At 41.0% G+C, this 24,518-nt stretch overlaps 2 protein-coding genes across 2 annotated transcripts in view; one reads left to right on the forward strand and one right to left on the reverse strand.

Moving 5' to 3' along the window:
• The window catches only part of b4galt2 (UDP-Gal:betaGlcNAc beta 1,4- galactosyltransferase, polypeptide 2), a 59,127-nt gene extending 43,816 nt beyond the window's left edge, over positions 1 to 15,311 (forward strand). The window contains exons 4-6 of the mRNA XM_030775478.1: positions 2,880 to 3,002; positions 10,551 to 10,655; positions 15,161 to 15,311. Coding sequence (XP_030631338.1) covers positions 2,880 to 3,002; positions 10,551 to 10,655; positions 15,161 to 15,311 — 379 coding nt within the window. The remainder of the gene's footprint in view (positions 1 to 2,879; positions 3,003 to 10,550; positions 10,656 to 15,160) is intronic.
• Positions 15,312 to 20,774: 5,463 nt separating this feature from the next.
• On the reverse strand, positions 20,775 to 24,260 carry LOC115812118 (von Willebrand factor C domain-containing protein 2-like). The gene is made up of 3 exons (XM_030774608.1): positions 23,919 to 24,260; positions 21,863 to 21,992; positions 20,775 to 20,959 (listed from the first exon to the last, which is right to left on the reverse strand). Exons 1-3 carry the CDS (start codon positions 24,258 to 24,260, stop codon positions 20,775 to 20,777), a joined length of 657 nt encoding a protein of 218 aa, XP_030630468.1.
• Between the last annotated feature and the right edge of the window lie 258 nt (positions 24,261 to 24,518).

Below are 24,518 nucleotides of genomic sequence, written 5' to 3' on the forward strand. Positions count from 1 at the left end.
TCTGACATATGATTTCTATTAAAAATAACACCTTTTTACTGAGAGCGACGAGGATTTGAGCTCCACATTGGAGTGTAGGTAGGAACTATTGAATGGAACAAATTGATTTATTTTTTTCATTTGATAAATTTAATGTTTGTAGTCTGGACAGGTGCATAGCCTTGACACTAGAATTTTGTTTTCTATTTACCTGAACAGAGGAAAGTTATTAACTTGGAGATTTCTCCACACTCCTCCAGTCTAGTGGCTGAAGATAATAATGTGCAACTGAAGATGTCCTGAAGTTTGTTTGCCGCTGAACGTCGGATGAAACTTGTCCCTCTTTTGGGAGGGGGAGGGGGGGGGGGTCCAGGGGTTGGGTCAGGTGACAACTCGGCCTTTGCTCTGTGTTGTTCAATTTCCTGTCTTTGTGACTATGCTGGAAGGTCAAAGGAATCTTAACCTCGCCTCCATCAGTTTCCCAGGAGAGAGTTTTCCTTTTTCAGTTCATATCGCTCCGTCCACGAAAGCACAGCCTTTCCTCTCGCCTCCTCTGATAATTACCTAACGGAGCTGAGCTTAACTCCTACATATTCCACCATGTTCTCTCTTTCTGTTCCATCCTCCTTTTCCTCCACTCGCTTGCTTTTGTTGACTCTTCATCCTTTTGAAATGTCAGCAGGCATCAGTGGATAAAAGTCCAGCTTTTTTAACTGTCGTTTTCCCGGCCGGATCCAGCTCAGCCGATCCGCTTTTCACGTGCAGATGCCAGGTTGTCTGTTTGTCACCAACCAGAGGGCTCAGGAGACCACAGAAACCCATTTGAAAATGCCACATCCATGTCATTTCAATCGCTTACCTATCCGACGCAATTTTCACCGAGTCGTCCAATAAAATGTACTTTTCTTTATGGACAGACTGACCCAGTTTCTTATGGAACAAACGCATGGCACTCATAGGTGTTTTACACATTCTCTCTCAACTGACTGAACAGTGGATGGTTATGTCAGTAGGAAGTGATGATAATTCCTTTCCAACCTTTGTGTGACTCACCCACGAGAGCTGTCTGTGTGACCGAATGAAACCCAGAGCAGGCTTGGCTTTAATAAGTGAGGTGGCTATGGAGAATTACCCTCACACGGCCAAATGTGTGTTGTTATGAAGCTCTGCCCATACTGTCTCCGTGAAGACTGCTGCTGCAGCAGATGGCCTCATTAATTTTAGCTTGTTGTCTTGTTGTATATGGCAGCAGAGAGAAAGAGAGAGAGGCAAAGGGAGAAAGCGAGAAAGCATGTGTGTGTGTGTGTGTGTGTGTGTGTGTGTGTGTGTGTGTATGTGTGTGTGTTTATGTGTCTATGTATGCACACATTCACTTGCTTGTCTTCATCTACTTGTCATACATTTCGTGTCAAATGTGAACGTGGGCTGGTTGTAATACTGACATTTTTAAAAATGTAAAAAAAAAACAAAAAAAAAAGGATTTTCAAACAGACGAGCTTTACAGTGGAGATACTGATGATGTGACATGGCTTTTAAACACAGACACTCACCAAATGTCTGTAGAACTAAAACAACAAAATAAAAAGAAAAACAACAACTACAACAAAAAAGAATTGAACATGACCACTGACCTATGGGGGTCATATCCAGCTCTCCACTACATCCATGTGTTTGTACTTTTGTGTCTGGCTGGTGTAGCTGGGTTTGTTTACGTGGGTGGGTTTGTGTGGACTGTCATTTTTTTTTGCACATGTAGTTCGGTCGCCCAAGGCAGACCCTAGGCATCTATCCCATGATTCAGTGTGTCAGCTCCAAGCCCCCTGGCTCTCTGACTCTCTAGATGAGAACACAGAGTGTATGTTTTTACTAGCATTAACATGCATAGCATCTTCCCTATAGAGACGGCCTAGAAAAATAATGTTGTTTCATTTTATTATCTACCCGCTTCATTTTATTTAATTTACCTGATATCGGTAACTACGGCTGAAGCGGCAACATATTATTCATGACCTGTGAAATTATCACCTGTGATACTAAAGTAATATATCAAATATTGTAGTCACACTACTGTTGTAGTTGTTCTGTAAATATTCAAATATTAATATAAATCATGGAACTTGGGATCATTGCCTGTCATAGTGAAAAATGTCTGACAAATCGCTTTAATTGGACGTCTCTGAGTGCTGACCTCAGCACCATACTTCAGCTTTATATATATATATATATATATATTTTCCCCCTCCTTTCCCTCCCTGTGCTGTCAGAAGATGTCCAAGGCCAGATCAGACATTCCTCTCCCTGTGTTACAGCCCTGTATCTGAGATCCCCTATAGAGCTGAAAGGCAGAATTGTATGTTAATGACGCTCTTCAGTTTTCAGAGCCCTGTCAGAGTTACAGTTGGCATAATACATAAGCTGAGAGGGCAAGTGGAGAAGTGTGAGAGAAGGGGATGAAAGGGGGTCAGAAAAAAGATCAGATACCATTTCAAATGGAGATACCCCCCCCCTCCCCCATGGGAAGATTCCCTTTCACTCTGGAGTCTCTCATGCGAGGTAGAGTTGTGTCAAATTAAAAAAAAAAAAAAAAAAGACTTATTCCACTTAAGGGCATAACACAGACAGAGACAGAGAGTTTCCCCTTGCTTTACACTTGTTCTGGAATTTATGAGAGAAACTGAGTTTTTTTTTTCACATTACATCCAATTCATAGTAAGTTCATAGTGATAACAACAGCGTTAAGTCAGACCTTTTATGACTACTTTTTCCCCTTTTTTTTTTTTTTTTTTTGTTGTTTTGCTACTCTGGAGTGCAGTGTTGGACATGGGGGAAAGTAGGAGATTTGCTGTGCTGATATGTCTGGATGCAGTGAGCTATGCGTGACTCTGCTGTTCCTTTTCCAGGTTGCCCTACGCTGGGTATTTCGGAGGAGTGTCTGGCTTGAGCAAAAAGCAATTCCTCAAAATCAATGGCTTTCCCAACGAGTATTGGGGCTGGGGAGGAGAAGATGACGACATTTATAACAGGTAAGACCAACAAACACGATAACTGTATCAATCAACCGCCGTCAATGCCGTTAGCACCTGGCTGTGATTTGACCTGAATCTGACAGTATAGCGTATTATTTGTAGGAACCATATAATTATCAGTGATGGAGTTGTCAGCGCTGTAAGTCAGTTGTGTGTTTAGCTGAACTTCGTTTTATATTTATCTTCTGCTGTGTTGCTGATTTTTTTTTTTTTTTTTTCGTCATTGATCAAGTTGACAGCCAAGAGCTTCAGAAATGTTCCTTTTCAATTCTTGTCAGGCGTGCCTCCGTCAAGAACTTTTATCTTCAAACATCTGCTTGGTGACTGATCACCAAAGTTCCATCGGGAAGATTTCTTTTCTAGTTTATTTACCTCTAAGACAGATAGAGAAGCTTCTTCTTAAAAAAAAAAAAAAAAAGCAAAAAGAATATGTGTTGTCGTCAGAACAAATTGCTTCGACTCCTGACTGTGTTTCTTTCGGCTTTGGCGGCGCTTCCACTTTGCTGTCGCTCAGCGGTATGAAAGTCACCGGCTCTTGTACTGTTGTCTGCGGGACACTCGCGCCTGTCGGACGGACAGCGGAGCCGGGGAGAGGACAGAGAGAATAGGACTCTGCTTGTGTGAGCCCTCTCTCTCTCTCTCTCTCCCTCTCTCTGTGGAGATAATGAAGAGCTGTTGTTTGGCTTGCCATCATTTTTCACCTAACCTGTCTAGGAGTGACTTCCAGGCTCTGTATCTTAACACACGCTCCGTGTCTTTGGCAAGGGATAACACGTTTAAGAAAAAAGAAATGGCAAGTCGAACAGAACAGTTTGGTTATGGCACTCTCCACATTTGTTAGTGTTTGGTGAAGTATTGGTACTGCATGAAGGGATTGATAAAGTCTATGTCTAGCTAGAACTCTCTTTCTCTTCTTGTGGTGCTTGTCTGCTTCAATGTTTACAGTCTCAAAGGGCTTTACAGGCCACAACAGTTAAATCAAAATATCAAAATATGACGGCACCCCCTGACTTAATCCTCATGGCGGGCAAGAAAAAACTCCCCAAAAACCCAAGAGGGAAATGGGAAAATGGGAGAAATCTTGAGGAGGACCACAGAGAGAGGAGACCCCTCCTTAGTCAGACAGGTGTGCAATAGGTGCCGACCACGTGGGCAGTTACAGCTGAAAGTAAATTGGGGCATGAACAAAGGGGATGGTGATGTGGACTGAGGGAGGGTGTATGTATATATATATCACGCCACAAAGCTTTATACACACACACACACACACACACACACATATATATATATATATATATATATATATATATATATATATATATATATATATATATATATAAAGCTTTGTGGCGTGATGGCTGTAATAGCTTTGATGCAGTAAAGCATCAAGATTTCCCCTGAGATGTCTTCTTCAACAAGGCTATTTTTACCTCAGCAGATATAGGCCACACTGATGAAGTTTGAAGTGTTTATTGTGGTGTCTGTAATAGTGCATTAGCACATAAGACATGGACTTTGTTTTTGGGGTTTTTTTTCCATGTCTTTTGGGTGTAACGTACCTTTTTTCGTTTTGTAATATACGTGTTGTATTTATTTATTTAATTAGCCGATTTCTTAGTTACTTATTTTTTCTTGAAGATAAATATAACCTCTCTCGACTTTGGGTATATGCAGATGTTTTAACTTTGTCCTTTGCACCATTGCAGATTTTTTTTTATTGCAGTTTTATAAGTTGGCTTTTCACAGAACTTGTACTTTTTTTGTGTTATCATAACGGTTGTTACTCAGACCTATGTACTGATTATTGAGCTAGTTACTCTGTGGTTAGGTGTTTTTTGTGACAGAAGTTGTATTTGCAAATTGTACAGGAGCACTGTTGAGATGAATGATGCAGAGTTGATTAACTATTTAGATCTGTATCTGACTGCAGGAGCTGTGTGAGGGATGTCTGGATGCATCTGTCTCTGCTGATTCTGTCTACTGGACAATCTGTCTACTGGACAGTCACACGCACACGCATACACACGCGCACACACACACACACACACACACACAAAAACACACACACACACACTCATCGTCATCAGCCTCTGGGTGAGGTGTCTGATAGATCTTAGTGTCACTTCCCAAGACTTGACTCCGACAGTGTTGTCCGAGCTCCGGGGAAATCCCTCCCGTTCCTGCCCACTTCACGCACTCCCACTCCAACTCCCGCTCCTCACACTCACTTCTCCGCCTCTGAAGGTCAGTGTGTGACAGCGAGGAGACGAGAGCTGAGAGCAGCGCTCCGTCCGCCGCCGCAGTCAAAGATCACGCTGTCCCAGCAGCTCGGTCTTGTTCTGCGGGAAGAAGGTTTACAGTTCGCCCGTGGGCACATCAACCGTCTTCAGTCACCGCCTGGCTGCGTAACCCACTGTCCCAAGCAGTTATCTTGCTCACAGACCCCTGTGGTTGGTGATGTAACGGTTTCTCCAGAAGCAAGTAGCTAATTCAAATTAATGTTGTTCTGGGGCAGCGTGTTGACATGTCAGGGTTCAACGCGGGACAAGTGAAACCGTTGAGTTTCTTAACGAAATGTCTCATAAAAGCCTGTAGCACTGAGCTTTGGCTGTAACACTAAGGCTGTTCAGGCTGATGTTCTAAGGAATTGATGTTGTTATTGTAGTTTTTGACAGGCAGTGGTGCTTAGCATGGATTTTGCCTAATGCTTTAGCTGTTATTTTACAGCTGCTGCCAGGATCATTCAGACAGTCCTCAAAATCCACATCAACCGAGAAAACTCAATTTCTATTCAGTCCTTTGGCACTTTACAAAATTTCTCTTTTCTTCTCTTTTTTTTATTGCACTCTCTTTGAACTGCTGCCGTGCTATCGAAATTCAACTGCAGAGAACTGCTCATAGATGTTTGAAGCCCAGAGTTCACTTTGTGAACTGGGCTAAGGAAGGTTCCCTCACAAATATAACACAAATATAACTTTTTTTTTTTTTTTTTAACAATGATAAGCGTTCCCTCAAGTCAGATGTATCAAGAGGTGATTTATCACAGAAAACCTCTTAATGGAATAAGCAGTGGACGCTGAGGTCCCTTGCCGATTGGCGTGCGGCCGAAGGCCGGATGGAAGGTCGTAACTGCAGAGATTCACTGAGTGGAGTTATTATGGACAGAAATAGCCCTGAGAGATGGGGGCATGGGGACGCAGATGGAGGACATAGATGACTCTGTGCTGCCCTCACGAAGAGCAAATGGCCTCTCAGACAAGCGAAAAAGAGAGAGAGAGAGAGAGAGAGAGAGAAAAAAAATTCGAAGTTGGAAGAGGAAGAAGAGACGCTGCAGATACCCCCCCCCCCCCCCACCCCCAACTCTCCCCCTCAGGCGTGTACAGACACGAACGCTGCGCGTCTCCTCAACCTGCAGCGTCTGTGCCGTGGGAGAGGACGGAAGCCCGGAGGGGATCTTTTCCTTCCATTTACAGTCAGGTACTGTAAACGTCAGAGGCCAGATGACAGGTGTGTCCCTGATCTGCGTTGACGTCACCCTGAACGAAGCACGTCCATTTCAGGGCCCAGAAATAAGATTTCGCCCCTCAGCTCTAATTTTACCCGACGTTCAATATCTCAATATCTTTTATTTTCTCCTCGGTGTACGCTTTTGATTGAATGCTAGATGTATGATTTTTCTATTGTTTCAACCAGAGCGTCCTAAATTGTTTGCTCCTGTCTCCTTGGCATGTGAATAAAGGAGCTCCAGAAGCTCACTGCTCAGCGGAACAAATAGAGATGAGGCGGGAATGAGTCAGCTACATAGATCATTCCCGTGTTTACATTATGGACTGATCTGCAGGAAATGAGGGAATCTCGGAGGACATATCACAAAGCTTCAGTCATCATTGAAACACACGAGCCCCCGCGAGACAGAGTATCGCTCAGTTTCTGAATGTCCGCATCTATAGAGGTCCGATAGCACGCATGCCGTCACATATGGTCGAGTGTGGAGGGCCGCTTGACTGCGTCGTGTCATAGTGTTGACTGCATTACCGTTCTAATCTCGGGCAACAGATCTCTCACGTTAAGCCAATGCTGAGTCCCACCGTGATGATTGTTTAGAACATTGTGTTCAGAGGGATGAGTGTGTGTCAAGGCAGGGCTTTGGCTATGAAACTGCTTGGCTGAGGTTTTGTATAATGAAAGAGTAAAGAGGCAGAATACTGGGCCCAGACACTGTACGCAGTCAGCAAGCTTATCTCCGAGAAACGACTCAATCTCTCTCTCTCTCTCTCTCTCTCTCTCCCTCACCCTCTCTCTCTCTCCTTGTCTTTCTCTCTGCTTCTCCTGACTGCTCCCTTTTCTCCGATCTCCTCTCATTTCTACTCTGGCAGGGAGACGCGAAGTAATACAGATGATTCCAATTCCCCTAGACTCCAAGGGTCTAATGCAATTAAAAGAGCTACAGGGAAGGAGAGAGCGGGAGAAATCTGAAGAAATTCACAGTTAATCCAATCAAAGAGGGTGCAGTGGGCCAAAGCAGATATCCAGTCAACTGGATTAATTATTACCGTGCCATATTTCAAGAGAAAACACTCTAGTAATCACGTATTTGCTGTCTTTGGAAATTAACACACCTGAGATTCTATTAGCACTATGATCACTCACTGCGTACGCTGCTGACATTAAATAATTAATGTTTTATCCGATTTTGACTTTCTTAATTTAAGGCACTTGTTAAATGTTCCGCCCATCCTTAATGTAGCAAACTTTTCTTTACTTTTTTCTTTCTTTCTTTTTTTTTTTTGTATTGTATTTTCTTTCTTATTTGTTTGCCAGCAAAGAAAGAAACCGTTCCCTCTACTGAGCAGAGTTGAAATGCTGTTGTAGAAATCTGTTGGGTAACTCAAATGTTGTCGTTCAAGGTCGGCATACTTTGGTGTGTTTGACTTTTCCCTGTGTGTATGTTTTATAAAACAGCTCCCTCCTCATGGTGTTTTTTTTTTTTTGTTTGTCTTTTTTTTGAGGCCCTGAGTGAGTCCAGTCCAAAGTGTGCAAAAAAAAAAGTTTCAATATGCCCTGAGTTGTAAAGTTGCTATGTACCATATGATTTCTCCTATTTGGGTTGTTCATCGGAGTGAAACCTCATGATTTGAAACTGCGGGTAAGAAAAAGTCAAAATAATATAGCAAAGAGAACAGCATAGACTCACTGTCGTCAACACATTATTCAGTAGTGGGTGAAAGGAACCCTTAATGACTGATAAGAAACTCCTACAGGCCAGAATACAGCAGTTAAACATATTAAGATACACACACTTCTAACTCAGGTTAGATTTCTTCACGACATGAACAAAGCTGAAAGTATTGATTGCCCATTACTTCACCGATAGAGATGGATAGTGTTTCTTAACATCTGAAAAGTCAAATTCTCGAGGGACCACGCTGAGTCAATGTGAGAGTTTAATATGTCCATTAATCGTAAAAAAAAACAAAAAACGTATTTAACCCTCTGGGTTTCTTGAGAGCAAATTAATTTGTTACAAAAGACGCAGCGTGGGGGTTGTGTCGAAGGTGACAGGGGATCTGTTCTTAAATGTTTGCTTGAAGACACAAGATCAACACTCTTTAGCAGGTATTTAATGCTTTAACCCTCCGGTGACCAATTTGTATCCATCCATCCCTGTTCTCTGATTTACTTGCCTGCAGCAAACCCATTTAGACCATTCCCATTGGCTTAAGGTTTTCCTCGAACACGTGCAAATAAGAGTGATCATTGTTGACATGTGTGGGGAATAGGGGATGGTATTTGAAACAGCTGATCGAAGCACTAAGATTTCATTCTACAGTCACAGGGACCTTAAAGCGTTAGAGGAAGCTCATCGGCGTTAGCATCAGCAGCTAACGCTAGGTGTAATTTTTACGTACATTACAATGTTTGTCTCCGATATTTTAGACTGCTCTGAAATAGAGTAGCTTTGATGGTTTTAATGAGAACGGATTCCTGCAAACATTCTCATTTTTTTTTTCCCCCCTAAATGGTAAAACATCTCTTAGGCTGAATTATGGGGCTTTATGTGCTTTCTGTCATTCATTGCAGGTGTAGGGATTTTTTTTTTTTTTTATCTCCCTAAACACTAATTAACCAAAAAAAAAAAAAACCTGACATAATTGTCTGCTTGGTTTATTGAGATACCTGAAACTGGACTGGTGCCAACCAAAAGCCTTTTTCACTGTCAAACAGAACTAAAAATAACCGCAGCCACAGCACTGGGCATCTGCCCACTGCTTACTGGAGAACATGCCACTGCGACGTATGTGTGTGTGTGTGTGTGTGTGTGTGTATCTATAATAATGAGACTGCATTCCCAACACAGCCCACAGAGACAGGAGCGCAAAAGAACTGGACGTTCTCGATGTGCAATGTGTTCCATCTAGATTCTCTTTCACTGTTTACCTCTCTGATTTATTACATAAAGTTCTGCCCTTATGAAATCTTTATGTCTTTCTGGGTCAAGAATACATAGAGATGATGTCCAGTGCTCCCCATGAATAATTTATGGCAAATCTCCATTTTTGTGTTATTAGGGAGATAACAGCACAAGTGCAAACACAAACAGTTTTTGGTAGATATCCCTGTACAAATACACAGCCGCACACATGCGTGCACGCGCACGCCATACACACACACACACACACACACACACACACACTTAATGAGGGATTTTCATCTAATCAGATGCTTTCAGAAATACTGGCGTTCCTCAGAAATGTGGAAAACATTCTGTTGGCTGGAGCAACGTGACACTTCCATGACAAACACAAGATTTGCGTGGAATTTTCTCGGACTAAGAGCCAAACAAGGAGATTATATTAGTCAGATTGTTCAAGCAGTCTAAGCTCTAAGCCACTGTTATTAAGATAAACACAACTGTTTTTCACAGTGCCCATGTGCGGCTAGTTGTACGGACTGGTTCCCTCCTGAAAGATGGCCAGGAAAAGTGAACTACTCCAGCGGCGGTGGCATATTGCTCCCCCCCCCCCCCCCCCCCCCCCCATTTTCTCTCTGCTGGGGTTAATAAGGCTTTGATGAGGTGAAGCTGCTCCTTGCTCTTTGTTTGTCAATCACCATAAGCCTCAAGACATAGAAAGCTATGTCAACCGTGGCTTCTGCTTTTGAAAACCACAGTAAATTTAGGCATTATATATTAAGAAGAGCCAGTCTTTCTGTCTTTCTTTCTTTCTTTCTTTCTTTCTTTCTCTCTCTCTCTCTTTCTCTCTCTCTCTCTCTCACTCTCTCTCTGTCCCTCACTCTATCTATCCTTCTATCTATCCATCTCAGATCTTTGTGTGTGTGTGTGTGTGTTCGTTTCTAACCCCGTAGTAATTTTCACAAAGTGAATAAGAACCCATAGAACTCCTCAGACACCACATTTGATGTATCTTCTGACAAGAGACATTTGTTGGATGCAGGAGTGAGTTGTTCCATCATTATTTTGTTTTGACAGTAATTGCTGTACACAGACCAACTCTAACCTAATCCCCCCCCCTCTCTCTCTCTTAGGATCACGCTGAACGGAATGAAAGTGTCTCGGCCAGACGTGAGGATCGGTCGCTACAGAATGATCAAGCACGAGAGAGACAAGCACAACGAACCCAACCCCCAGAGGTCTGGACCCTACTGCTCTATGATAATCATTATTGAGTGTTAAACAGGGACCTCGGTCCTATGTGTCATTTGTAGTTAAGGGGAGGTGTCGAACCGTCCGCAGAAGTACGCAGGAGTTCATTCGCAGTCCTTACCGTTTAAACCGTTGATCTGCACCACGAGATATTACATTCATTTTTTTTTTTTTTGAGGTTGAACCTATGACATTTTTTTGAATGTCTCAACCTTTTGAGGGGTTTTTTTGGGGTTTTTTTGGTCACTTCTGTGTGTTTCTGGTTGTTTCTGTGTACACTTTGCTTCTGCTCATCTATATATGCTCTGTTTACGGATCCTTTTCCCTCTATGTATGGATCCCTCTGGTTTTAACTATTAACCTAAGTAATTACCAGCGCAAAAGAATTAGCTCTTGTTACGTGTACAACATTTAGAGCATATAGTAGAGTTCTGATAGCTCGAGGGGAGAAAAATGTGTGTGTAAACACGTCTCTCTTTCTTTTTTTTTCTAAGTGCTGAGGGAGTCATTTCAGTTGACAGTTCTCAGAAAGTTGCCATCTACCGATTTGAAGTCGCGTCTATGGATTTCTTTCTGAAGTGCAGTTAGGGTTTGAACTCTCTCCTCTTAGGATCAGCGCTCTTCCAACAGTGATTGTGTATGTTTATACTCTGTTAACAGAGCTCTTTCTTGCTTGGATGGCTTGGCTGTCGATGGCTTTAAAAAAGCCCGATCAATGTCTCCATTACTGTCTGCAGGACTATGAAGCCCCATTGTTCCCAATCATAGGGGAAAAAAAAAAAAACATATGGGGCAATAACAAATTGCTAAACAGTTGTTGGCCAAGACAGATAGTCCAAAAAAGTTTGGCAGACTTTTTATCAATGACATTCAATCTTACTTTGAGGCTTGAGGTAAGATAGCAGAGGAAAGAACCTTAGGACTGCTATTAAAAGTTGTGAATCGGTCTTTTATGCAAAAGGATTTTTTTTTCCCTTTTTTTTTTTTCCCTCAGAGGCACTTAATGGAGTGAGATAAGGACTAGTGAAGAGCTTCCTCTCTCTCTCTCTCTCTCTCTCTCTCTCTCCTTCTGACGAGCGCCTTGAACAATGGGAATAATTAGCACTGCTCTCTTAGATGGATAAAGCAACATTTTAAACCCATTTTTTTTATTATGGTTAAGGTGAGAAAATAGCATACAAATGAATTAGTTGTCAGTGCTGGACTTAATGAATTGAAAGTTGTTGCTATAAACAGGGCGTGCTAACACAATGCGTCATTGTCTGTGTTTTGAAACGTACTGGAATGAGTGAGGAGAAGTCGGTTCAGTACTAATCTTACAAAGTGAAAAAAATGAATCAAAGCACTGAAGCCAGTACCTGTGAACAGTTGGAACATGTAGGTGTAAATGCATAAAGTATATTTCATATTTTCTGAGAATTACAGAATGCACGGTCTAGTCATACAGAGAGGGGGCACGGCATTTTAGCAAATGCCAAATTTCAAACGAAGCAAGACTGGCTAATTCTTTAATTACAATTCATTAAAGGTAATAGTCAATGGAAATTGCTCATCAGAGAGTGTAATTATAATTTAAATTATGTTTCCACTTTACATAACCACTCTGATGGTCAATTATGGAGACTCGGTGTTTTTTCCCTTCTCATGTGAACAGTGTCTGATGTTTTTTTTAGATATGACGTTAACATTTGACTCTAACGTTAGATTGAAAGTGTATGTGCTCTGTGGGGTCTCACTTGACGTTACTGAGGGAGGAGGAGCACAGAGTGCTTGGACTGGAACGTAAAATGTTTCGCATTGGCTGCTCTTGATTGGTTCTCCCCCTGTTTCTTTTCTCCTAGTGGCTATCTTAATAAGTTGGAGGTACTGGTGCTATCTGTAGTCTAAAATTCCATCCTCATTCTGTTCCACTGAAATTATTATTACGGCTCCTTGTACATACGATAAAATTCCTTTGTTTAAAACTTGTTTGTTGCGCGTTTTCAAACTGTAACTTCTTGTTTAAGTCTTGACACACTGTACCGGTCCGTTTGACTCTGAGGTTGTATTTTTTTGTGAAATGTTAAGTATCTTATTTCAGCTAGCTCTGGGCCTAAGGATGGATGACCCAGAGAAATGACACCAATTGAGATCTATAGACAGTGGCAGCAGGTTCGGGATGGGCAGAAGAGCTTTATGAAAATCGATAAATCAGACGGAGGGCTGGGTGTGTGATGGATATTTCTCTCAGTCTCTTGCCATTCTCACTTAAGTCACTCTATTTAGTCCCCAGCCCTGATACATTGACTCTGTGCTTTAGCTTAGTTAGCCTGGACACTGGTCGCTGAATAATTTATCGAAGCCATAAAGACAAAAAAAAAAAAAGAAAAATCCATTTGAAAAGACCCCACACCGTCGTCACACTTTCCCGCTCTCGTTAATACATAAGAGATTTGTTAAAAGACCGGTTTCGTTTGTAGGACAAGAGGTTTAATTCCGAATGAAAGAATCAAGGAAAGATTCAGTCCCTGGAGATGGACGAAGGCAAAATAATTGTAGATCACTGAATCAAACTGAGGTTGGTGCCTGTAATGTCTGTGCCTTTGCCTAGCTCTGCGCAGGCTGGTATATTTAAAGAAGCGTTGGTGTACTTTGATTACACCGCCTAAGAACATTAGTTTTAAACTCCGTTAGGATTAGTCAGAAATAAGCGTTGCGATGTGTTGATTATTAAATTATTGTCTTGACAACTGTGCAAACCCCTGAGAAAAAATCAGCACATTACCTTGGTGTGATTGTCTTGCGCTGTTTATTTATTTATTTTGAAAATTCAAGAATGTTGCGACAGCGCAATCAAGGAGAAACACACCCACGCCACATTTAAATGGCCCTCAAAGACATACATCTTTCCTTAGGTCTAATAGCAGCACGGCTTAAGTAATCCTGGCCTCATGAAAACAGATCAGTTTGTGCTCTGTAAGTAATAGAGTCTCCTGCCCCCACGTAGCATTAGCCTGTACCGTAAGTACCCAGTCTGGTGCCGCATCTCTGCTTGCATACGCTAGCTATTGTGTTGTTTCTGCAGGAGAGCCATACGGGGAGGGAGGGACAGAGAAAGTAAGAGGGAGAGAGAGATTGTGTTCTCCGTGCATGACCGGTATTTACCTAGACGGGTTGTTTCAGTTGATGAATGTTTACCCTCTCTACAGCTCTGTTTCTGCCGTCTACACCCTTTGTTTGGTCACTTTACAGGAAGCGGCAAAGCCACGGTAATGAGACATTTCGCTTGCCAGAGGAAGAGAGCGTGCCATCCATCAGCACCGCGCTGATTAGTTAGCGCTGCCTCACGCCTCAATTCATGAATATTAACGCAGTTGAATATGAACCTTCTCAATACGCTAATGTCATTCAACATGTGTACATAAATCATGAGCTTTGGACAATGGAATAGCCTTTGTGGGTTTCCTACTTGTATGTAAGTTGATAGCTTGGTAATACGTCCTGCCAGGTGTTTGTGGATTAGAATGATGTTTTCCATCTCTGTTGTGGTTTTGCCTGGGGAGGTGTACTGCCTGTTCTGTTCTGTCCTATGTTTAAAAATTTAACCAGAAAAAAGATGATGTTCTGTTGAATGAGGAGCTGTTAAAACTTAACTTGGGCTCAAATAAACCACACACAGAGAGTTCATTTTGAGATGCCACTGTTGAAGTGTAGAACATAATGGTTAGACATTTTACAGTTCAGTTAGCTTATTGCCTCTAAATATGCTTCCCTCTGGACTGGTGGACTGATAAACCAGCACTGTTTGTACCAAATATCTCTCATATTTCTCATTCTCTCTCTCTCTCTCTCTCTCTCTCTCTCTCCCTCCCTCTCTCTCCCACACACACAGACACACACATGCACATACACATTCTCGTTATTCTCTTCATCAGTTCATCAGTACAGGCTCAAAGCCCTAAACACATTTCACTATCGGTTTGTCTTATGATCTGGATCTGTCATATACATGCTCTTGTTACCCTGTCAGAAGAATTTCTGGGGGAATATTTTGTTGTGCCTATGGAATCAACATCCAATGAGAAAAACAGAAATCCAGTGAGAGACACAAAGTGCTGTTTGAAGGTTGGAAACACCCTACTGCCTCTCATAAGCCTTTAATTTGGAGGATTTGTGTTTCATCTGGTGCACTTTTAAGTAAATGAAAAGAGTTTGAAAGGACAGCATATGTAACTGTATAGCTTTTGTCACAGTTGGAGGATCTCTCTGTAGAATGAGTCTGTTGAACCACGTTAATATGGCAAGTGCGCCACCTGCTGGTTTAAAGTCATACAGCCACCTGAAGCAAGACAATCTCATCCTAATATAAATAGAGTTACATCTGATCAGTTCTGTCTTTTTTACTAAAAAGGACAGAACCTTATAATGTTGCTACATATTCATAAATATTCCGTTATAGGTTGTTATGTTAATGTACGTAACTGAAAGTGTATTGTTACTTTGTTCCTGTCAGGTTCAACAAAATTCAGAACACAAAGAACACCATGCGAAGAGATGGTATCAGCTCACTGACTTATCGGCTGGTCTCTGTCAAGAAGTATCCACTCTATACCAACATCTCAGTGGAGATCGGCAAACCCCCTCCACGACCAATCAGGGGATAGAGGACAACCAAGTGTGTGCAAGGAACGCCTGTCCTTTCTTCTAGCTCCGCAAAACCATACTCTCCCCCTCTCTGCTCAGAGAGGGACAGTGAACACACACACACGCAGACACACACACACAGACACACATGCGTACTCTCATCCTCCGATTTCCAGCAGTGGCATGCTGAACAGGTAACTTCTCAGGAAAACATCAAGCCTCTCCAGTAACGGTGATGAGGCTCCACACACACAAACACACACACACACACAAAGATTCTCATACAGGTACTCTCGCTGTCCCCAGAGTCTGGGATGGTGTTCAGTCACAGAGATGCACAAACACACACACACAAAGAGCATCCTATCCCACAGCAATATGGATGAGCATCATTGAGTGTAGACGGCCATCATTCCATTCACATCTGGAGGAGAAACACTGACTGACTACATTTGAATTTGAACGGGAGAACATTAATGGAGCTCCATTTCGGGGGAAAAAAAAACAGAACGAGAGACCAGCCTGTTCGCTTGGTGTAAATCTGTTCAGAACATACACTATATTGCAAAAATGAATGTGTCTTGTACCTGCAGTTACAGCAGTACTCACCTTTATTTTTTCTCCCCATATCTTCAAAAAGATAACGAATCAGACGCATTAGCAAACGATGGATTCGTGGAACGCCTCTTTCACTACCCTTTTTTTTTTTTTTTTTTTTAAGAATTTATCTTTTGCCTCTTTCTTTAGGACAACTTATTTTAGTGAACCAGGGAATGGAATCCAACTCTAAAACTTTTAGAAGGTGTAGAAGGGTTTTTTGTTTTTGTTTTTTTTGTGCTGGTGGAAGATAAGGTTGTTAGAGGAAGGTTTTTTTTTTTTTTTTTGGTCATTGACATGAGAGAGTTTCTTCTGTTGGACAAGATTTGGATGGAACTCTGTCTAATGCACACAGCAAAGAGACAGTACCCTTTTCCTTTGCTTGGCACCTTCACTGGCTTTTTCCCCCTTCATCCTTTGATAAATATTGAGAAATAGGTCATGGGAAATCTAACTGGAAATGTAAAAAAAAAAACGCGCTGTGAGACCACAGTTTCACGGGGAAAAGAAAAGGACCCTGTGCTACGTGCTGTTGGAGCAATTTGTTTCTTGTTTGATTATTTTGTCTAAAAGGATCTCATCTGATGATGTGGTTTTAAGGTTTGGTTTTTTTTAATGGGTTGGGGAGAAGTTCTCTCTCTCTCTTTTTTTTTTTTAAATCTCTTGCTTCATGTAGCGTCTGTATAGCTGAACACGAGGAAGTTGGGTATTAGATCCTTAATGCAAAGCTATCATTCATACCGAATGAAGTCTCTGATAAGCTCAAAGAGAAAAATCAGAAGTGTTGAATAATTTGAAAAGATAATTCTTCACTGATTTATACAAGCCTCTCTGAATATGCTTTCATGTTTTTTTTCAGAATTCTTCTTTCTTTCTTTTTCTTTCTTTCTTTCTTTCTTTCTTTCTTTCTTTCTTTCTTTCTTTCTTTCTTTCTTTCTTTCTTTCTTTTTGTACTGCCTAAAAACACCAAACTGATGCCTTCAGAATTTTAAATGAGGGCAGTCGAGATAGGGAATGCTGCATTTATGACAATGAGTTTAGACATTTGTGTTGTGTGAACTGATATGGACACGTTTTTCTTTTTTTTTTTTTTTTTAATCAAAGCTTTTTCTCAGCTCAGTCTGGAGTACAGAGTTAGAACGGACAGCTCAGTCATTCACCCTCTCTTCCTATTCAACGAGTCTTTGATAACTCAGTGCATTTTTTTTTGTCCTTTGATTTTTCTTTCCTTTTGCCTTCTCTTTCAAACTTTGCCATTCCTCTCTACGTCCCCCTGTGCATCTACACGTGAATGCCACATGTTGGGTTTTTTTTTTTTTTAAATCACTGACCCAAACTGAAGGCACAGCTGTGTTCCAAACACTAGATCTCTTTAAAACATCTTGAATACTACATTAACTCTTTCTCACATTCCCAACTGTTGCCTCTCTGCTGTTTGTTTGTTTTTTTCTTTCCTTTTTTTCTTTTTTTTTTCTTTTTGTGATTGCATTACTACTACTGATTTGTGTAAGCCATGTTACTCTGCTTGGTGAGTGAAAATTACCTTATACTCCACTTGATGTGGTTACTATGAAATTAACAGTGCAGTAAACACAGAATACTCGGTTCATTTTTAGACTTTAAAGTCAAGCCAGAGTGTGAACATGAAAAGTTTTACAGTTTAATAGTCTTTGTGCATGAAGTGTCAACAGTTTTCAGTTGTGTGTTATGAAGTGAACACGCACAAAAGTACTATAAATTGTCTTTAAAATGTTGCCTTACTGTATAGAAAAGTACATTTTAGAAGCTAATGGGATCTTAAAAACAGCTGATGTTTGTCACAACTTGCAACAGAATCAATGCAGAGAGTTATTCTTTTCAGTCTGGTTTAAATTCAGTTAATTACAGGATAAGACCAGTTAACCCATTTAGTAGGTCATTGTTCTTTACTCTGTATATGGAAATGCTATGAGTTGTCATTTGTGTGAAAGCTGTTTTGAAGGAAATTCTCTGTGTAACTGAATCCTGCAGTGCGATAAGCTATGTGTAAATTCCTCTCAGCAGAACTCACACAGTGGCTCCACTATCAGCTCCTCCATCATTTCTCCATCTCCCTTCTATTAAAACACTGGCCATGTTTTCAGACCACCTGAACGTTGTACATATCTGACAATGAAAGCAGTTGGGGATATTTGCCTGTGAATTTCCGCTGGTATGAGGAGAGGCACAATCGCTCTGTATTTTTTCGGCCTTAATGCCATTTTACAATATGTTGCATCACAGCAAAAAAAAAAAAAAAGCCGTTAGATGGAAGGTTTAGAGAGATATTTGTGTAGTTCTCTGTCTTAAGTACAGGAATGGATTGTTTACATGTATTCAAACCCTGTCGGTGACGTAGCTTCTCAGTGAGACCCATTGACCATCCCTTTCTTTCAGTATCTATCTATCTATCTATCTATCTATCTATCTACCTACCTTCACTCTATCCTCATAACCACCACTGCTGCTGTATTTGAGAACAGTGACAATGCAGTCAAGGTAAATGTGCATAAGCAGTAGAATATGTATTGCACTTGTCCTGGCATAAATGATCACCTGCTAAAAACTGATCATAATTAACCAGAGCTAACTGTACATGTTCACCGCCTGAAACAACCTCTCATCTGATTCAGCTAAACTATAAGCCAAGCCATTGAACAAAGAAAGGCCTTGGGGTTTTTTGTTTGTTTGTTTTTTCCCATTATGTGCTTTATTTTTTTCCAGTGTAGCTTGGGTCAGCACCCTCATGGGAGGACACACACTATGTAGCCCCCCCCAGGCCCCCCTCCCTCCTCCTCCTGGAGTTTGATCCTTGCCCCCCCCCCCCCCCTTTTTTCTACATGTCACCCTTTCACCTATGTAGTAAGAGGTTTTCCATCAGCGTTTTTGGGTTGTTGCTCTTGTTGTCGAAAGACAAGGCAAAGTAAATAGATGATGGGACAGGACGGCTTGCGTAGAAAACAAACAACTACTGACCACTGCAGGCATTCAAGCCTCTGGTGAATTTTTAAAGATTTACTGTATCTATCAAGGGTTTTTTGTACATTGAATGTCAAAAATGTTATATCTTATATAGAATGCATTATATCATATCAGACATACTTTTTTTGTATACAATCAATAAATCTGATGGTTAAAGAAAGCAGTTTTGTGATATGCTGATGTGATATGCCTCTTTTCTCTCTGAATTTTTCAGTATAAGTCTTTAAAAAAATTGGGATGGGTACTGAGTAGGCAGTTTGGGTTAAGAAACACATGTTCTATCAAATTTAATGTTACAGGTGCGCATTTCATAATTACGAAAATCAAGATTACTACAATTTCTGTGCCAAACAGTAGTATACTACAAACTCAGTCGAGCTATACTGGCTTAATTTGTGCTTAATCACACTTCTGTTATCCAGCTTTAAAAGAAGTGATTCAAGTTTAAACAGCCTGTTTAGGCTTGTGTGTGCGCGTGTGTGTGTCTTTGTGTGTGTGTGTGTGTGTGAGAGAGAGAGAGAGAGAGAGATTTACTCTGCTTTTCTTAAGCTGTGGACAAAATAAGATCGGTATTGGTTAATTAAATTCCACATTAAGCCAAGAAGAAAACATACCATTTCGTAAGACCAAACACGATAAAGGTTTTACTAAATGACATGAAATAAGGTGACACAATATGACATCACAGCTAGAAAAAAAAGCATCAAAAAGATGTCCAAAAAGTGATGAAAAATGATTTGCTTATACAAAGTGAAAAACGTAACATGTTTCCAAAAACTAATATATACCTCAAAACATCCAATAACAACCACTGAGAGAAGGTGAGGGGAGTTAAAAAAACAAAAAAAAACCCACACTGACAGTTATAAGTGGTAGTCATTTAGCAAATCTCATTCCACTCTCACGATTTAATCCTGCTTTAGCTGTCTCCATGCCAGCATGAGACTAATGGGACCATTTTGCAATGAAGACACACACACGCACACACACTCCTTTTTGGTTTTCAGCCTTGGGTTCGGTTCATATAAAATGTGTTAGTAATTTTGGTTCTTCTCAATCCAAAATGTGGCCACTCATCCGATTCAGTTCGTAACCTTCAACTGAACATGCAGTTATCACACCCCACAGGATGACATTACGGCATTCATTTAATTCAGTGCAAATCAAACCAATTCTCTGTATTCAATATGACACATCACCAGATAAGACGTGTCATTTTAACCGCTGGATTGAGGATAAAACCGATAGAAACTGACGTCATTTCTACGTACTGTATGCCTTTACAAACTCTGTGACAAATGTGACACAACTGGAATACAACTCAGATAAAGGTTTGCTAGAGAGGTGATACAGAGAAGCGTCAATATACTGACCAGAACAAACATGAATATTATATCAGACTATTCTTGCTCTCTCTAGTTCTAGCAGCGCCTGATGTCAGGGCATGCACCTACTGAATGCTTCTCTCTGCACAACAGTGCCACGTCTCTTGTCGGCTTTGAAGGCTGAATACAATTAATACATTTTTTATCCATGCAGAGAAGACAGCGGTTCAGAGGGAGAAATGCACTATGTCATAAAAACCAAGGCATTAGCAGGAAATAGGTGAAAAAAAAAACAAAAAAAACCACACTATTCCATTACAGGTCTACATATTACCGATCACGATCATTAGGGTGTGGACCTAATTAGCAAAAGTACAAATGATAGAAAGAGGAGATTCTTAGGCTAACGTTTTAACCAAAAAGGGGAAAAAAAGACTTTTTCAATTTTCAGTTTTAACTGAAACACTCTGCTCAAAGGGAGCGGTTGTGAAAAAGTGTGTCGTACATCACTGGTTGTTCTGTCCAGGCCTGTGGAGAATGACAGAGCTGAAGTTTTCCTGTTCAGTTTTTCCTGTTGTCGTCGGGCTGACAGTTACGCACGCGGGAACAGGTAGCAAGTCGGTTTCCTTCCCAGTAACCGGCATCCTGTCCATCATGACAGCGACACTTGGTGCAGGAGTCCACCCATACTGGTGCTCCTCCTGGAATCACCTTGGTTCTAGAAGCATCCACATAACAGTTTGGACCTGTGATTCCACACAAAAACGCTCAATCAACACTCAGTCATCATAAACAGTCAGTTTATACAATAGATGTATATGAAGAAAAGTCTTTTTTTTTTTTTAATCTTTACATAGTATTTCTAATTTCATATAGGCCACTACTGCAAGTACTCTGGCAAAGCACTGTTTCAATTTCAGGCTGTTCGCATAAAAAAACAAAAAAAACCACTATGTTTGACAAATGTGGAAAACAGTGTTTGGTGTTTAAAGCAATACGATGAAAATTGAGGGAGGAAAACATGCTTGGTAGCTCTGATATTATTTTCTCACTTCCAGCGGGCAGATTGCAGACTAACAAAAAAAAAGAGAAAAAAAATGGCACAGTGCACCCAAGCTAGAAGCATCAGTCATACTCAGTCTCGGGGTACATGACGCCTTGTTTGATTTACTGTGTGTTGATTTCGCTGTCTGTATGCCCCTGCCATGTCTTTCTTCTGGGTAAATAATTACCTTCATATATCTGTGCGGACACAGCTGACAACACAACGCATGCCCTGCATTTCATGAGTCACATTATAATATTTAAAGGATGTGAACTGGTGATGCTCATTATGTATAGAGCTTCAGCATAACTGTCTGAGTTATAGGGATATTGAAAATTATAGGCAAGGAGATTTTTTTTTTTTCCGAAAATCCCTTCCCCATTTTTGTGCATGTCCTAAACAGCAAGAACATTGCCTTTACTAATATAGATACATCCACACACATACACACAAACGCAGGTGTACACACACACACACATACACACACACACACGTACGGAGCAGATCAAATGATTACGGTTGGAGGAATGGTGCTTAAAATTGTAAAGAAGGATTTAATATATCTTGTGCGTGGGCAGCTCTCTGTTAATGGGAAAGTCCTTACCATCTTTACACTCTGGACAGCACTTCCCTTTCTGATAGACAGGATTAACACAGGGAGGAGGGGCGCAGTCAGCAACCAGGCAGCGCGCAATGCCGTCAATGTCACAGGTGCACTGCTCACACTCCGAGGGCTGTCAGTCAGACACAAGCATTATCACGCATGACATACATGTCATATCACCTTAAATTCCAAAAGTGTAGTCTAGATGAATAAATATGATCAATATGTAATATACACATCTGTCATCTCTTCTTCTGCGTACTGTAACTCAAACATATGACATCTCTTCTTCTACATACTGTTCCTCAAACATCTCTTATTGTAAATCACGTTCCTTCTTCAGATATCTGGAGGTTGCTGAATTATACTGACAGTTAACATTATTTTGCTCCGTTTGGTAGGCTGATACAGTGAATGTTTTGAGCACTGTCTTAATTGGCCAACAGAGATGAAAATAACTTTCCCAAAACGCATAAGTTTATTCCTCTTTAAGTACGTATGCTGGGGAGTCTTGTCTTGTGCGGTTCACATGTGGAGGTTGAGTTAAATGAGCTGGAAAAGGCTCCTGTCAGCTCAGGGCTGGGTGTCTGCTCCACACTTAGTCTGAGGTCTGATCATTCCCTCAGGGGTCCCCCATTAGCCATAATAACCAAATCATGGAGACAATGAAGTGTGCATAAACCCTACAGCTTGAGACGTTTCAGCTCTACATCTACTTACAGTGAGTATTAAAACGTCCTTGAGGTGCATAACAACAGCACATTAAGTACGCATAAAACAATTTAAGACTGTACTTCGTTTTGGCAAAATGAACGGTGAATGAACATTACACCAAATACCCTCTCCACAATTCAGGAGAGGACAATCAAATCTTCTAAACATATTTCTTAGAACCATGACACCAGCCATTATACTGTGACAACTCTTAATAAAAGGCTTGACAGTTAATACTAGACTGCCTCCCTGTGGAAATGTCACTATAACTCAAGACATTAAGATCGTGATAACTCACAAACTGTCTCTGTATTCATCTCCAGGGCGGACATTCATCATCCATGATACAAGCTGGGTACCCAAACAAGATACCCCAAATCACGCAAAACTTACACTGGAATTCCGCTAACCAGAACACGTGCATGCTGCAGTTAAGCAATTTACAAAGAATTTCTTTAGGTTATCTAATGCTAATGTCCACCACGGGGTGGCGCTAAAGACTAAGCATCGAGAAAACACAGCATCTGCTCCATATCGACCTCTTTGTTCTTACATAGTTTAATAATTATAGCTCTAACAAATAAAAATCATAATCTGGGTGAAAGTAGAATACTGAGACAACACTTATACTACTACTACTACTAATACTACTACTACTACTACTACTAAGAAGAAGAAGAAGAAGAACAAGAACAAAAGCAAAAAAGGCCCATATATTTCACTTATTATCATATCAAAATAAATTTCTTTAAACTGACCTTGTTTTTTAAATGTCCCCAAAGGTACATGCGTATTTCAGCAGACATTTGAGTTCCCACTTTATATTTGAGGCCTATGTCAACTATGTTTCCCTTTACAGCATTCGTGATAATTGCCCATTTATAACATTTTCCAAAGCTGTGGCCATAAACTTGCTTATTTGTAGTTGCAAAGGTAAATGAGAATGAAAACACCGTGCGTCGCTCTTCCTTCTCCGATGTTTTCCATAATGATTTTCAGATACAGTAATTATTGATGCAGCGCCTAACATTGTCATTATACCTACAATACAATCTACAACCTTATGGGCAACTCCGGAGTCTTCTACTCGTGTGAATAGAATCGTGTTCTACCTGTCAGAGGCACCTGTCCTATAACACTGAAATCCTCGTGCTAAAATGGTAACAAAGCGTGGCATCCCCAAAATAAAGTCAGACAGTGGACAGGCAAGAATGCCAAGTAACATAAACCTGTGTAATGGCACCGTCATATATACCTTTGGGTTACAGTGCTTTGATTACTTGGTGGGTTGTTAGATAACGTCAGTAAATAAATGCTTTGTTCCCAAATGTTATAAATGTACCTGGAAATGCTCTCCCAGTTCGTACACCTCACCACGGTACTCGCAACCTATCTTCTCACATCGTGGACAGCAGTCAGTTGGGTAATGGCTGACATGAATGCAGGCAGCGGGCAAGGACGTGCATTCCGTTCTCGCGCAAGCCGAACCCTCAGCAGTGCACTCGCATTGTGTACAATGGTCGGAATCTAAGAAGTACCATTCTCCCACATAGTAGACGCTGCCATTTGCCTCGCAAGTTGTCTCGTGTCCGGCGACGGAGAAAGCAAAAGCGCACTGTGCATTCAGCACTAGGGCAAGCAAAGTGTGAATAGTCCTCACTGGTTTACTCTTAAATAAAGCCATATCCTTCACGAAGTTTCTTTAACAGATTTTTCAATAGTAGCCTAAGTATTATGTTAGTGTTATTATAAAGGAGCTTTCTTTGTACACCCCCTCAAATGCGCTAATTGCGCATTTAACGTAAAAATAAAAGTTATCCTAATATGTCAGAGTTCTTCATGCTACTACATTGCATCTCCAAATGAAAGGTACTCCTATTAATGTCCCACTGTCTGCACAGGGAGTGTTCACTAGACTGTTGCGGCCAGTTTCTAGTGCTCA

Source organism: Chanos chanos, chromosome 5, assembly GCF_902362185.1.
Source record: "Chanos chanos chromosome 5, fChaCha1.1, whole genome shotgun sequence".
NCBI lineage: Eukaryota > Metazoa > Chordata > Actinopteri > Gonorynchiformes > Chanidae > Chanos > Chanos chanos.

Bases quoted from the DNA above. Each gene is read 5' to 3' on its own strand.
- LOC115812118 (XM_030774608.1), bottom strand. From the start codon at position 24,260: ATGGCTTTATTTAAGAGTAAACCAGTGAGGACTATTCACACTTTGCTT. The intron at 21,993-23,918 runs GTACATTTATAA...TCTGACTGACAG, and splicing joins AACTGGGAGAGCATTTCCAG to CCCTCGGAGTGTGAGCAGTG. The intron at 20,960-21,862 runs GTAAGGACTTTC...GTGGAATCACAG, and splicing joins CTGTCCAGAGTGTAAAGATG to GTCCAAACTGTTATGTGGAT.